This window comes from Dendroctonus ponderosae, unplaced genomic scaffold, assembly GCF_020466585.1.
Source record: "Dendroctonus ponderosae isolate FM_Combo_2020 unplaced genomic scaffold, Dpon_F_20191213v2 Dpon_F_20191213_1, whole genome shotgun sequence".
NCBI lineage: Eukaryota > Metazoa > Arthropoda > Insecta > Coleoptera > Curculionidae > Dendroctonus > Dendroctonus ponderosae.
The window spans coordinates 46,823,324-46,837,760 of NW_026017110.1; the positions used below are offsets into that span (position 1 = coordinate 46,823,324).

General features: G+C 39.0%; 1 protein-coding gene across 8 annotated transcripts in view; it reads left to right on the forward strand.

The window, feature by feature from the left end:
- Positions 1-14,437, forward strand: part of LOC109545670 (zinc finger protein 865) — a 57,525-nt gene that overhangs the window by 33,050 nt on the left and 10,038 nt on the right. For 7 of the 8 annotated variants that reach the window (XM_048660876.1, XM_048660875.1, XM_048660871.1 and 4 more), the window contains 2 exons: positions 626-954; positions 1,490-1,585. In XM_048660876.1, coding sequence (XP_048516833.1) covers positions 626-954; positions 1,490-1,585 — 425 coding nt within the window. Of the gene's footprint in view, positions 1-625; positions 955-1,489; positions 1,586-1,827; positions 10,722-14,437 lie in introns of those variants that run through there. The other variant, XM_048660877.1, reaches the window with a different exon arrangement.

A 14,437-nucleotide genomic window follows, 5' to 3' on the forward strand; every position in this document is an offset into this window, starting at 1 on the left:
ACCAATCCGTTAAAACTCATTAACTCTGAGAGCGGCAACAACTCAGAAGCGCAACTCAACACACAACACAGTGTTACCCAGGCCTAGTTTTATCCTCTATCCAACACACTAAAGCACAATTTCATGGGCTCCTCTAGTCGACAACTATAAGGATTTTTTGTTGCAACCACTTCGACTACTTTCGCTTTTTAAAGGTTAGATTCGTCAGGTTATGCTGGCTTCTGCAGGCAAATACCACGTAGTTGAGGCGATTTTCCAATGCTTTGAAGGATTCTATTGAGTGGAAGCTGCGCCCACTCAGTTATTTAGAGGACTCCATTTCCTGACTGATTATTAGGCAAATTGATTGCGATAAAAGCGAGCAAAAATAGCCGACTTTCAATCGCAAATCAATGTCACCGGTTAAGAAACAGCTGCGCTTCGCTGAATTCGTGCATGATAATTCGCACAAAATGCAATAATTCAGTAAATCGAAAAACGCAAAAAATTACCGGCTCAGCAGATCCGCAATTAAAAGGAAACGTGCGATTGCACTTAGTGCGAACAACAGTGAAGCAACCCGATTGACTAAACAAACCACAAATTATTGCCATCATAAATTGCATTAATTTCCATGTGGTTGCAGGTTTGGCCGAAATGACTCAGGAATACAAACCTGATCCTCCCGAACAGACCGAACCCGAAGAACTGGTCAGTAGACGGCCGCCCTCGTTGGGAACGGGCGACCCCACGCCGCCCCGCAATTCCCCAGTGGCGGCAGTGCCGCCCCCCCGTCAGTCCCCCGAACCGCTTCCCCGACCGCCCTCGCAAAATGGATCACCCGAACCTCCCCTACCGCCCACCAACAGTTTTGGACCGCCGCCCACTTTGGTGGGCTGCCGCCCTTCGCCGCCTCTCAACTGCGATCCCCTGCCCGGGCCTTCGAATTTGCCGCCCATTCAACAAGTGCCCTTGGTAAGTAGGAGTAAGGCGACTTACCACTATTCTTGAGTGCTGGCTGTTGAAGTGCAAAGTTCTTCCAGGCTGATCTTGAGCAAAGCAAGAACAAGAACCATATTTGCATGGTCTTAGTATAACGGTACTTATTACATACTCGCACTTGTTCCCGATTTATTGGCCACTAAATTGGGCCGATTATTGAAGGTCTGAAGGCAAAATGGTGCACATATTTTGGCCGATTCTCGAAGAAAAGTTGCGGGATTTTAAACAGTTCTGGATGAATGCTCGATATTGGAACCAGGTGATTATTCAATCAACTGAATAAGAAATAAACGGACGGAAATACAGGAACAATAAATAATGCAGTTCAAAATTGAACTACCAGTTGCAAGTGCCTTGATCTTGCAGAACATAATGTTAGTCTTGTTCTTGCATAGATAGTCTTGGTGTGAGCCTTTCAAACCAAGAGACTGTCTTCCTCTTGCTCTAGAAGGAGCACCAAGACTAGTCTAATAGTAAAAAATGAAAATATCTTTTTTATCGGTTGCAGAGCCTGAAGAAGGAGGTGGACTGGGGAGGGGGCTTGGAGGACAAGAACTCGGGCGGCGAAAGTTCCTCGGAGTACTCCAGAATGCCGCACGATTCGGTAAGTGCCCTGAAAGGTTCCTAGTGGTAAGACGCCCATTGAACGGAAAAAGCGCCTAGCAATCGGTGGCAGGAAACGTTGAAAGGGCGGCAGATTGCCGCGTGTGTGTGTTCGGGTGCGGCCGCCCGGGGCGACGCCGGGCCGCCCTCTGGCCGACACGAGCGTCAACTTCTTGCCCGCGCCGCCTCGCCCGCGCACCCACACACGCGGCAAGAAGTTGATGTGTGACTGTCGGATTGCAGGAGCGGCCTGACGACGGCGCAGACGCCCCAGGGGCGTCCAGTTCGCCGCCCCGCATCTACCCATGCATGTACTGCGGCATCAGCTTTCCGCATCAGAGCAAATTGACCAGGCACATTCTGAGCCACAGCTTGGAGACGTTGAAGTATCGCGAACAGCGCGGCATGCCCTCTCTGAGCATACCGGAGCCGGCGGCTACCAGTTGGGTGGACGCGCGTAGTGAGCCGCCCGATCCGACGGATCAGCCGCCCACTCCGATGGATCTGGACGATGCGGCGTCCCCCGGGGGCGTCGTTCTCTGCAAGTTCTGTGGTAAATCGTTCCCGGATGTGGCTGCCCTTATTGCTCATCTACCCGCCCACACTGGGGATCGGCCCTTTAAGTGCGAGTTCTGTGGGAAAGCGTTCAAGTTGCGCCATCACATGAAGGACCACTGTCGAGTGCATACTGGGGAGCGGCCGTTCCGCTGCAGTTTGTGCGGCAAGACGTTTTCGCGTTCGACCATCCTCAAGGCTCACGAGAAGACGCACTATCCGAAGTATGTGCGCAAGTTTCTCTCGCCCAGCCCTTTGGACACGGAGGAGGAGAATCCGCACTAATTCCCCAGCTTAATGGTGGTGGTGGTCTGGACTTGCAACCCATGCCATCGCTTGCTGCCACCCTCAAGGGTCACTTGGATGGCGTAGCATTCGGGCACCAATAACTCTAGCGTAGGCATAAAGCGTAGTCTAAGCAGAGGCCGAAGTCTGGGTGGGCGGAGCCACTCTGCTTTCGGCCTACTCATGAAGTCGGTAGGCAAAATGGGTCTCAGTTGCTTACGTGGGCGACTTGAGTGGGAGCGGACAAGAGTATTTTTCAAGAGAAAAGTTTACATTCTAAGCAACATATTACGAGTAATCTTGAACTGATTTCTGAGCATCTGACTAGTTGGTCTAACCACCATTACGATTGAATTCTGCTGAGGATCAAGGAAGAAAAATGCACCACAAATAGAGGATTTCTTTCTGTATCCAACACTCTAAAGCATTTTTCTCTCCCTTCTTTAATTCTGGAGGAGCACATTTTTCGAGCGAGTGATTTGGATAATAATCAAAGGCAAAATCCGCCAATTTTTGAAAAAATTTGGAAAATCCGAACCAAATCTTCAACATACTATCTTTCTAGTATCTTTGCTTTTCTAGTATCTTGCGCTATCTTGCACACTAAAACCCTTCTTTTCACTCCTTCATATTTGGATCAATTTATTTCTTTAGCAAGCGATGCACCAGGTTTGGTAAATAATTGGAGGCAAAATAGTTGAAATTTCAAAAAATCTGGACAATTTCCTGGTGATGATCATGGAAGGAAAGTTACAGCTCATTAATAGTTTTTCTTTCTCTATCAAAAACACTGAAGCCCACTTTTGAAGCTTTTTTAGTTTAGGAGAAATTATTTCCATTAGCTTGTGATGAACGACGAGACTGTCGCAAGATTGCAGAAAATACCGCAAAATTTCAAATATTTGTGGAATAAATCCTGATGATGAGCAGACAGTAAAATTTAGAACAGATACAGAGTGTCTCCTTCGCTATCTTTAACACTAAAGCACATTCTTCTCACTCCTTCAGTTTTCGAGAAATCTATTTCTTTAGCAAGCGATGCACCAGGTTTGGTAAACAATTTGAGGCAAAATAGTTGAAATTTAAAAAAATATGGACAATTTCCTGGTGATGATCATGGAAGGAAAATGACAGCTCATTAATAGTTTTTCTTTCTCTATCAAAAACACGGAAGCACACTTCTGAAGCTTTTTTAGTTTAGGAGAAATTATTTCTATTAGTTGGTGATGAACGGCGAGACTGTCGCAAGATCGCAGCAAATACCGCGAAATTTCAAACATTTCTGGAATAAAGCCTGATGACGACTAGACAGGAAAACTTAGAAGAGATACAGAGTGTTTCCTGTCCTATCTTGCACACTAAAACCCATTGTTCTCACTCCTTCAGTTTTGCAGAAAATAATTTATTTGGCAACCGATGCACGACGTTTGGTCAATAATCGAAGGCAATTGACAAAATAAAAAAATACCTGGAAAAGATCCTGCTGATGATCAAACAATCAAAATTCCATCACAAATACAGTTTTTCGTTCTCTATTCACACTGAAGCTTTATTCTGAAGCTTTTCGACTTTCCAAAATATTATTATTTTTAGGCTAGTGACAAACGACCACTACCGATCACTGATCGAACTAAGTACCACAAAAATGTAAATCTATCTGGAGCAAAGTCTGATGATGAGCGCATAATGGAATTTGCATCTCTTCTTCGTCATCCTGCCCACTAAAACCGATTGTTTTCGCTCCTTGAGTTTTGAAGAAATAATTTTTTTGGCAAGCGATTTACAAACTTTGGTCAATAATCGAAGGCAAAATTGGGGAAGCAGAAAATTTCTGGGAACAATTCTGCTGATGAACAACGAATAACTTTTTAACTCAAAAATAAAGTTTTTTCTTCTCTATCCAACTATCTGAAGAACAAGTCTGAGGCTAGTCCAGTGTGGGAGAATGTCTCATGATGAACAGACTGCGACATTTTCGACAAATTTAGAGCTTCTCCTTGGCTATTTCAGACACTAAGATCCACTTCCACAACTCCTTTAGTTTTAGCAATTAATTTCTTTAGCAAACCATGTAGGAAGTTTTGCGGATAACCGAAGGAAATTTTGCCGAATTTAAATTTGTCTGCAAAAAAGCCTGGCGATGATCAACAAAGCAAAATTGCGTTTCAACAACAGTTTTTTTCTCTATTCAATACACAGCAGCCCAATTGTGATGCTTTTCTGGTTTTAGAGAAATTATTTTTTTTGGCCAAAAAAGGTTAACTTCTGTTCAATGATGGACGAAAATCCGCAAAATTTGAAATATTTTGGAGCAAAATCTGATCATGAGCAGACAATGAAATTTGCAACAGATCTAAAGTGTTTTCTTCGCTATCCCACAGACTAAAAGCCATTCTTGTTCCTCCTTCAGTTTTGGTGAAATTAATTCCTTGAGCAAGTGACATTTTGATCAAAATCAGAAGGCAAAATTGACGAAATTTAAATATTGCTGAAAACGAGTCTGATGATTAATCAAGGATCGAAATGAAGCATAAATGGTTTCCAGTCAAACTGGAGTGTGAGTTTCAGTGTGTTTTCTGTTCTAAAACTGGTTTTGCATACACCTTTGTGAAAAATGGCAAAAATGTGTAACTGCTGCGGAAAACTCCACCTATTTTACTAGGTTAAGACTGAGCAATCTGGCGTAAAGCAATATTATAAAGCCCTTAAAATGCTCTTTCAGACAAAGCCAGAATCATTTGGATCGGTCGAAAGCTTCAGAAGATATGCTAATGTCAATATTGGAAATTGCTCTGCGCTCCCGCCCGCTTATTATTAGTTATACGAAAAAGTGTCCTAAACTAATACGAAGATCTTTAAGGCCAACTTGTAACCGGTGTTTTCGAAGTTATAATTCATCAAATTCTGCGTGGAAAAAACATTTTTGTGTTTTTTACTAGCAACTTTTCTTTAAAGCATTGTGTCCCGATCAGCCAGGTTTTACCGCTGTCTAGAGCCATTTTTGCGTTTATTTGGCCACCCGGTATAGTGTGTCTTCATTAACAACAAAGTAAACTTTGTCAAATGGGAAAAAACCTGGGCAACTAGCGACCAATGAAATTGCCATTTGCATTTTTTTGTACGAATTTTCGTTGCTAATCTATTTGGAAACTGAAAAAACTGTAAACGAAAAAAACCTTTACGATTTTTAAATCCTCACTTCAATTAGAAATTTTTCGAAAAAACCGGCCCTATTTTAAACATACCGGGTGTTCAATGGAAAACATTCAAGCTCCAGTGGAAAATTTCAATGGTTTTTCAAGTCCAACTCCAGCCAATGGAGGGCTAAAGGAGCTCTTGCTTTAGAGCCTTTAGAGCGACTATATGCCCATTTTGCGGACCGTCTAGCAGCAGAAAGCCCCCAAAATGTGTATACTGTAAAATCCGCACACAATGCGCGGTTTTAAATATTTTCCCTAACATATCGCGTGGTTGTTTTCACCTGTTCTTCATGCTTGTTTCCTCGGCTGCCGAAAATATTTAAAGCCGACCAGGCGAAGAGCAATCAGCTATTATTGCGTCATAGGTCAGGTGGTGATTTAAGCAAACGAGCAAAAAAATTGTAAGGGACTGTCGGTTGAATAAGCTAAATTAAGTTGCAAATGTGTAAGAGCTGTGATAGACTTATGACTTAGTTAATGGTACTTTAGTAGTTGGTAGACCATCATCCTGTCACCTGACCTTCATCCATGGCCCTTTACGTTCTTGATAGTAGACCGGAGGCTTTTCACGTTCAATTCAAGCCTCAGCATGTTTTTATTTTTTTTATTGGAACGAAATCAGCGCGCATTCGATTCGTTCATTGGTAGATTTTCGCAGTATTAGTTAAGGGCAGGGACCGGATTTAAGGGCAACGTTCTGAAACCGACCGACACTGATGTTGGATGAATGATTACCGCTTTTCGAGAATACATAGCAATAATCATTATACAAATAGGATCACTTAGTCTAGTAACTTTCATTAATATTGATTAGGGTGGCGACATTGGCGCAGCCAGTGGTAGTTTTTTAAAATCGGCTTATTTTTTCAAACCGCAAAACGTGCATCTTCGCATCTCCAGTTAAAAATTAATTAAAATAGCTCCAAGTCCTTCCGGCATCTCTATATTCATTATAGCATTAATCAGGGCTTTTTTCCCGTAATGAGATGTGCAGTGATTTCCAATTAATGGCCATGCGATTTCTAATTAGCTCAGCATCCAAAATCGGGCTGCATTCAGTTTTCCTAATTAAAACATAAATAAATTTCTTAATTTACTTAATAATTTGTCTGAAAAACATCCTCATTAATTATGCCACAGACAGGGCGATTTTTTTGTTGCACTTGTGGGCATGTGATTGCTTTATTCACTTCTTTCACTCATAACTGGGCCAGTTCCTAGAATACAAGAAAGTCAGATAATCCGTTGGAAAGTCCTCTGGATAGTCTTTATTTTTGCTTACATGCAAAAGAAAACGGTTCTCTTTTGGGTACATTTCTTTCCCTCATAGCTTAACCATTTCTTAGCACAAAAGGAAACTAGGACAACTGTTGGACGCTCCTTCAAATAGTCTTTCTTTTGGCTGTTGATCGTTTTTCAGCCGACTGTCGCGGTTGAAGTTACAGGCAAAAAAACTGTTCTCTTTTGACACACTCGACATCATTTTGGTGCACTTATTTGCCTCCCAACTGGGCCAATTACGAAGATAAATTGAAATTCAAAAAACTACTGGAAACTCCTTTGGGTGGACTTTTGCCTCGCCTATAATATTTTTTCAATCTGACCCCCTCTGTGGAAGTTAATGGCAAAATAAAACCTCTCCTCTTTTAAATCATTCAACAGCGCTCTGGTAGATTTCTTTGTCTTCTAACGTGGCTATTTAAAAAATGTATTTAAAACTCTAAGTACAGTTAGAAACTACTTTGGATCTGCTTTCACCTTGATCTTCATCGTTTTTCCTTCTGACGGTTGCTGTTGAAGTCAAAGGCAAAGGAAAATTGTCCGCTTGAGACACTCGGCAGCATTTTGGGTAAACCGTTTGCATCTTAACTTGCCCATTTTCAAAGATAATTGAAAACTTAAAGAACTGTTGTAAACTCCTTTGAACAGTCTTTCACTTTGCTGTCGATAGTTTTTTCAATCTGAGTGTCGCTGTGAAACTCAGAGGAAAAATAAAACTGTCCTCTCTTGAGACAACGTGCAGCATTCTGGGTAAACTTCTTTGCATCCTAACTTGCCCATTTCCAAAAATCATTGGAAACTCAAAGAACTGTTGGAATCTCCTTTGAACAGTCTTTCACTTTCCTATTGATAGTTTTCGAGTGTCACTATCTTATGTTGAAGTGGGACGCAAAAGAAAACGGTCTTCTCTTGAGACCCTCAACAGCACTTTGGGAACATTTCTTCGCGTCCCAGCTTAGCCAATTTCAAAGTTTTTTGGAAACGCAACGATCTGTTGTAAACTGCTTTGATCAGTCTTTCAATTTTTCCTAGACAGGTTTTCAATCGGATCATTGCTGTTGAAGTGAGAGGCAAAAAACAGGTCTGTCTTGAGACAACGGGCATCATTTTAGGTAAACTTCGTTGCATAATAACTTGGCCAATTCCAACGATAATTGAAAACTCAAAGCACTTTTTGAAACCTTTGGACAGCCTTTGACTTTTCCCTGAACACTTTTTCAATCTGACCATCACTCATTAAGTTATGGGCAACAGAAGACGGTCACTTTTTTGGACACCCAACAGCACACTTACGGGCTTTGCTGCATTTAGGATGTGGCCAGTTCAAAAAATAAATTGAAACGGAAAGTACACGTGAAAACTCCTTGGGACAGTCTTTCGCTTTGCTATTGATCGTTTTCCAGTTTTACTGTCGTATGTTGGAGTTAGAGGCAAAAGAAAACTTGTTCACGTGAAACACCCAACAGCACCCCGACAAATTTCTCTGCATCTTAACGTGGCCGAATCCCAAAAAAAAATTGAAACTGAAATTACAGTTGGAAACTGCTTTGGAGACTCTTCTATTTCACTTCTAACATTTTTGCCATCCGACAATCGCTGTTGATGTTTCGGCCAACAGAAAACTCATCTCTTGTAGACACCCAGCTACTGCTGGGTGTCTGTACCTCCTAATGTGGCCAGTTCGAAAAATAATTTAAAACTCAAAATACAGTTGGAAAGTGTTTTCAAAAGGCTTTCACCCTGCTGTTGCTAGTTTTCCAATGTGACTGTCGCAGTGACAGGCAAAATAAAACTGTCTTCTCTTGCAAACTATCAGCACTCTGATTATTCTTCTTCACCCGGTTATTTAACAAAACACAGTAAAACTCAAAAAAATATGGGGAACTCCTCTGGGCAGTCTTCTTCCACTTTGCTTCTGTAGCTGTGGGCCAAAGAAACTCTTCTTTAAGTGAACAACCGAAGTTTCCTTTAAGAGAAACCATTGTCAACTGTGTTTTTTGAGACGTTTTAGGAAAAACTACCTAATCATTCCATGATTTCCGACAACTTTCTTCAAATCTGCGATCAAAGGAAACTTTCTGCTGCTTTTCAACGTTTTCACCTATCTACAGCCCAAGTGCACGTTGCAATGAAAAATGTTTAACTCGAAAATGGAGCGTCTCTGCAAAAGACATCAAGAGTCCTTTCTCTCAAGAATTAAACGGAGAAATTTAAAATGGTTTTTCCATCAAAATCCAGGGGCGGCTTAAGTTTTTATTTAGTTTTTTTGTGCCTGTATATGGTGGGAGTCGTTGCACGTTCACGTGAGTGAGGGGGAAAAATCGTGGCAAATCAGAGCAGTATTAAGGGGGAGGAGGTTTTAGAAAGCTACCAAAGGACCCGATTATATCAGCACCTAGAACGCCTTAGTATTAAGTTCGAGTACTATTTGTGTTTCCTACTTAAAAGAATATATTTATGATATTTTTAATAGAGAAATATATAATACTGTTGTAAATAGAATGCGTAGTCAGTCGTTTTTAGAGTAATTTACAAAGAGAGTAGAGTTTTTGGTAAAACTGCTCGATGGATTTTTGTTAAACTTTGGCGCCATTGCTCGATTGATTCCGTTAGATAAATCTATCTACTCGAGTGCCTCTATTAAATCGTAGAATTCTACTAGAATGTTCTGGATGTTTGCATTGAGCGCAATACAAATGTGCCGGACAAATCCTGATTTCTGCCACTGTTAATATTGACTCATTCCAGCACAGCGCATTGAACTAATCGGCGGTATTGTAGAATTTGAAATACTTTTAGTAATGAAGAATTGCAGATTTAATCTGTGATAACTTGTGATGTTGATGATAATTGAGAACGATTTTTGTTCGTTGATTTTGTGATTTTTCTAAATTGTCTCGCTCTAGGAGCTTATTTATTTATGTTTAGGCGATTGATTGAAACCGAAAAAATGAAAGCAATAACGGGAAATTTTTTGTTTAATCGTAGTGAATGTTGTTAGATAATACAAACCGTAGCCGAATTTTAACACAGTGACTATTTATACATACATAACAATTTGATTTTTCGAGGCGAAGCCTTGGCAATGGTAGCTCAGGATCACTCACTTCCGATAATAGCGAATATACAATAATTTTTTTATCAATCAACAATTTCGTTGGATAATTGCGCCGCGCCCATACCACCCACACATTTCCTTTAAACTGAACAAACCAAACCGAGAAACCGACGATTTTTTTTCCGAGAATCTGCCTTAATGGGCGTGGCAATTATCTGAAGAAATTGTTGCCAACATGTTACTGCTGAACAATACAAATAGAACTGTTGAATTTTATACATTGCTACTGAACCATACAGGAATGATTTACAGATTTTTTACACGATTTGTTGAGTGCCAACTAGCCGATAGGCTTAAACCGATTTAAATGCTGTTTAGAGGGAAAAAGCAGCCGCAGTTCTCTGGCCGAACCAGAGCGATGAATGTTAGTTTTGTCTCAGCGATTGCAACTGTTCTTGCAGTCGATTATTCATTTGATGTTCCTATACAACAAGCTAAATCCTGTGTTAGTAATACTGTTATAGTGTGGTAATCATTAATTTAGTGGTGAAGTTTTCATTGTACAATAGTAGAGTATACTCTTAGTCTAGTACTTAATGGCTCACAGCTGACTACCACGGTTTTTCCATTTATTTGCACTATTTTAGGTGTTTTAGTTTGAGGTTTTGCCTTAGCAGGGCGCCAGTTTGTGTAAGTGATGGGCAAACTCATGTTCACCAAGTGGATGGAAAAATTACCAATAAAATCACTTTCTCGGGCTTTTGAAAGGAATTTCTCCTGACGTTTTGCATCCTCAGACGTGTTTGACGTGAAAGCACTGAAAAAAGCGTGAAAGCACTTTTTTCGTGGTCTAATGTTTGAACAATTTTTCAGCCCCCCTTTTGCGCAAAGTACCTCTAATGATGTGAGTCTCTCGTGCTTGAGCAACGTCCGGAAGAAATAATCTTTAAAACCCCGATAAACTCACCAGTTTGAGTGAAAAAATTTCAACAGTTTTTTAAGCTCAAGTTGGGTTTAAAGTTTCCTCAATTTTCCTCAAACTCGGTCCTTTAAATATTCGTTTCTACTATTGACTTTCCACTCGTGGGTACAAGCTAAAAAGGTTTAATATGTGTTTTTCTGGTGATTATTGAAAATATTTCACTCCTATTGGGTTTTTTACTTTCAAATAATCATCAGGAGCGAATTGTGCATGGTTTAGACATTAGTTATTCGCATTCGTTGCCACTTTTTCGGACGAATTTTATAAGTTTTTGCATTTTTTTGGGGCTTATTCAGAACCCTTGTGATTTTTCAAACAACGGGAATTGAAAAAATCCACCGACTCACTGGAAAATTTATTTTTTCTGTTATAAATTTAATAGTTTTTGTACTGGTTTTGTAAACCGCTTTTTGGCAGCAGTTTCTTTCTTTCCTTTTACTTTCTTCCAACACACTGATTGTAGTTATTTTTTTATTAACTGCTACTTTTGTGTTGTTTGTTTAGAATGTTCAATAATTTCTTCTTTTTATTGAATTTAAAATTCATTGGATCTGGTGGTTTCAATTGCGCCTAGTTTAAACATTGTCCAACTTTATGGTCCTACCAATTTAAATTAATTCTCCACGTTCTCAGTTCACTTTTGTCATCTTTTCTGTACATTTTTGATGCTCAGTTTCGAAATGTTGGTTCAAAAATCATGTTAATTCTAAAAAAAATATTGCTGTTTGCTTCTCTCCTGTTTATTTTTTATGTCTATCGATTCTTTGATATTCCATTCAGCATTAACAAATTGCTCATCAGCTACTCGAATTAATTGCCACTTTTCTATTGTTCTTTACAGGGTTTTAATACATTTTATTCTCATAAGCTTTACAACCTTTGTTGGATTTTCTACATTATTCAACTTTTTCAGTCGACTGTGTAGATTTCCTTCACTTTTCTTTTATTGATTTTAACATGTTTCGAGTCTAGTGGCTCAAATTGCCTCTGGTTTAGACACTTGAGAACTTGGCTTTTCTTCTACCATCTTCAACCATTTTCTCGCGTTTGCAGTTTTTTTGGTCGAGTTTCAAAATTTTGCTTTAAAAAACTATTAGGATTTTGGGCTCGCTGTTTCCTTTGATTATTTCCAACTTTTCAGCTTTAATGATCGTTTTCGTCTTTTACTCATCCGTTAATGCTCAAATTGATTGCCATTTTTGTTCCGTTTTTAACTTCTTGCTTTGGGCATATTTTCAACCATATTTTTCTCTCATCGAACAATTAGATTCGAAATGTTTATTTTGGATAAAAATTTATTTTTTGTGTGTCCTGATGAATTTCACATTCATTGGTTCTAGTAGTTTCTTTCCTACCAATTTAAATTAATTCTTTTCTGTACATTTTTGAGGCTCAGTGTTCAAATGTTGGTGCAAACGTCATGTAAATGCTTAGAAAAATTATTGTTTTACCCTTCTACTTTGTAGTTCGTGTTTTCTCTCTTTTTGCAACATTATGGAATTCTTTTTATCTTTGCTCATCAGTTACTTGAATTAATTGCCACTTTTCTCTTGTTCTTTATTGGGTTTTAATCCATTTAATTCTCATACACTTTTTGGGGATTTTCTATCTACATTATTAAAGTTGTTCCGAGTTTTGTAAAATCATTTTTTTCTTCACTTTTCTTTGATTGATTTTAACATGGTTTCTAGTGGCTCAAATTGCCTCTAGTTTAGACACTTGAAAACCTGGCTTTTTCTACCATCTTAAACCATTTTCTCGCGTTTGCAGTTTTTTTGGTCGAGTTTCAAAATTTTGTTTTAAAAACCTATGAGGATTTTGCGCTCTCTGTTTGCTTTGATTATTTTCAATTTTGCAGCTCTAATGATCGTTTTTGTCTTTTATTGCCTTTTACTCATCCGTTACTGTTCAAATTAATTGCCATTTTTGTTCCGTTTTACCTTCTTGCTTTGCAAAAATGTGACATTTTTGTTGAAACATTGCTTTCGAAAAGATCGTAATTTTTTGCTTTTGGATAGAAATGTATTTTTTGTTTTCCAGTTGTTTTGTTCGATTATTCATACATTTTCATACGATTTTGCGTTGTTTTATCAACATTAGTTGCCACTTCTGTAGTGTTTTCATATTGCTGTTTTCCACCTCGTTTCAACCATTTTAAACCTCTAAAAGAAATTTCTACTTGTGATTTTTGAGATTTTGTTCCAAAAATCGCGTTTAAATAAATCCTAATTTTCTGCTTTTGATTGGAAGTTTATTTTTAGTGTTTGTTTTTGTTGGTTGTTTCGATCGATTAATTGCAATCATATTCTTATATCGCATTTTTAGTCGTTTCCTTATGAACGTTAATTGCCACTTTGGACTGTCTTATCTTTTTGTTTTCAATTTATTTTCAACCATTTTAAATTCCTTTTTTTTCTTCACAGAACAATGTTTTGACTGGGTCTCCAAATTTTTGTCCAACAATCGCTTTCTATCTTCAAATCACCATTTTTTGCATTTGGGTGGAAATTGATTTATTGCTTTTGTTTAAAAATTGCGTTTGGATACTTTGATCTTCAGTTGTTGCGCTTGGTAGGAAGTTTATTTTTTGTGGCTTCTTTCGTTCGATTATTTGAAACTTTCACGCAAGAGTTTCGAAACTTAGATACAAAATTCGCGTTTAAATACCCACTGAAATCTTCACGTTTGCCTTGGGTTTAAACTGTTTCTGCTTCTGACTGAGTTTCGAAATTTTCTTCCAAAAATCACTCTGAGAAGCTCAAATAATAAATTTGTTGCTTTTACCAATTTGAATCCACTTTTATTGGCAATTTTTAGTATTAATTATCAATTAAGTTCGTATTTTGGGTCGTTTACTTATCGGACTTCGTTACTTAAAGCCAATATGTTACTTGATAGTTGAAGATCTCGCTTTTCTGTTCCAAATCCTTTCTTCTTTTATTTATTCAACCGCCGTTTCTTTACTGTTACAACCTTAGCAAAAGCGTGCTTAATATACCCACAGGCCCAAAAAAGTTTCATTTGCTTCCCACCAGTTTTCCGCTCATTTACTCCAATTTTATTCTCCTTTTCCTGTAAAATTTGAGCAACTTTTCCTAAGACTCTTGATTGAAAATGCCCATCGCTCATATGGCGCCTTGATTCTTCGGTAACCCATTTTAATGTACCCGCGTTATAAATTATATGAGGATTTTTTTGTGTATTTACGGACAGCGACAAGGAGAAAACGGCATAGAGTGCTGTTGATTTAGACAGTTTGAGGGCAGGGCCGGGCTGGCATTTTTCACTTTCGACCACAAAACACTCCTTCGCGGCGACTGGAGGCGCGACACGTATAATTGTGAACACCCACTATTAGATTCTGAATAATCTCGTTATTAATATGCCACCTAGTTCATTTGGCCTGTTCGGAATACGATTTGCTGAAACCGTAATTTATTTATGACATTTTAAGGCGGTTTTATGGGGCGACTGGCTGAAAAACTGCACTCA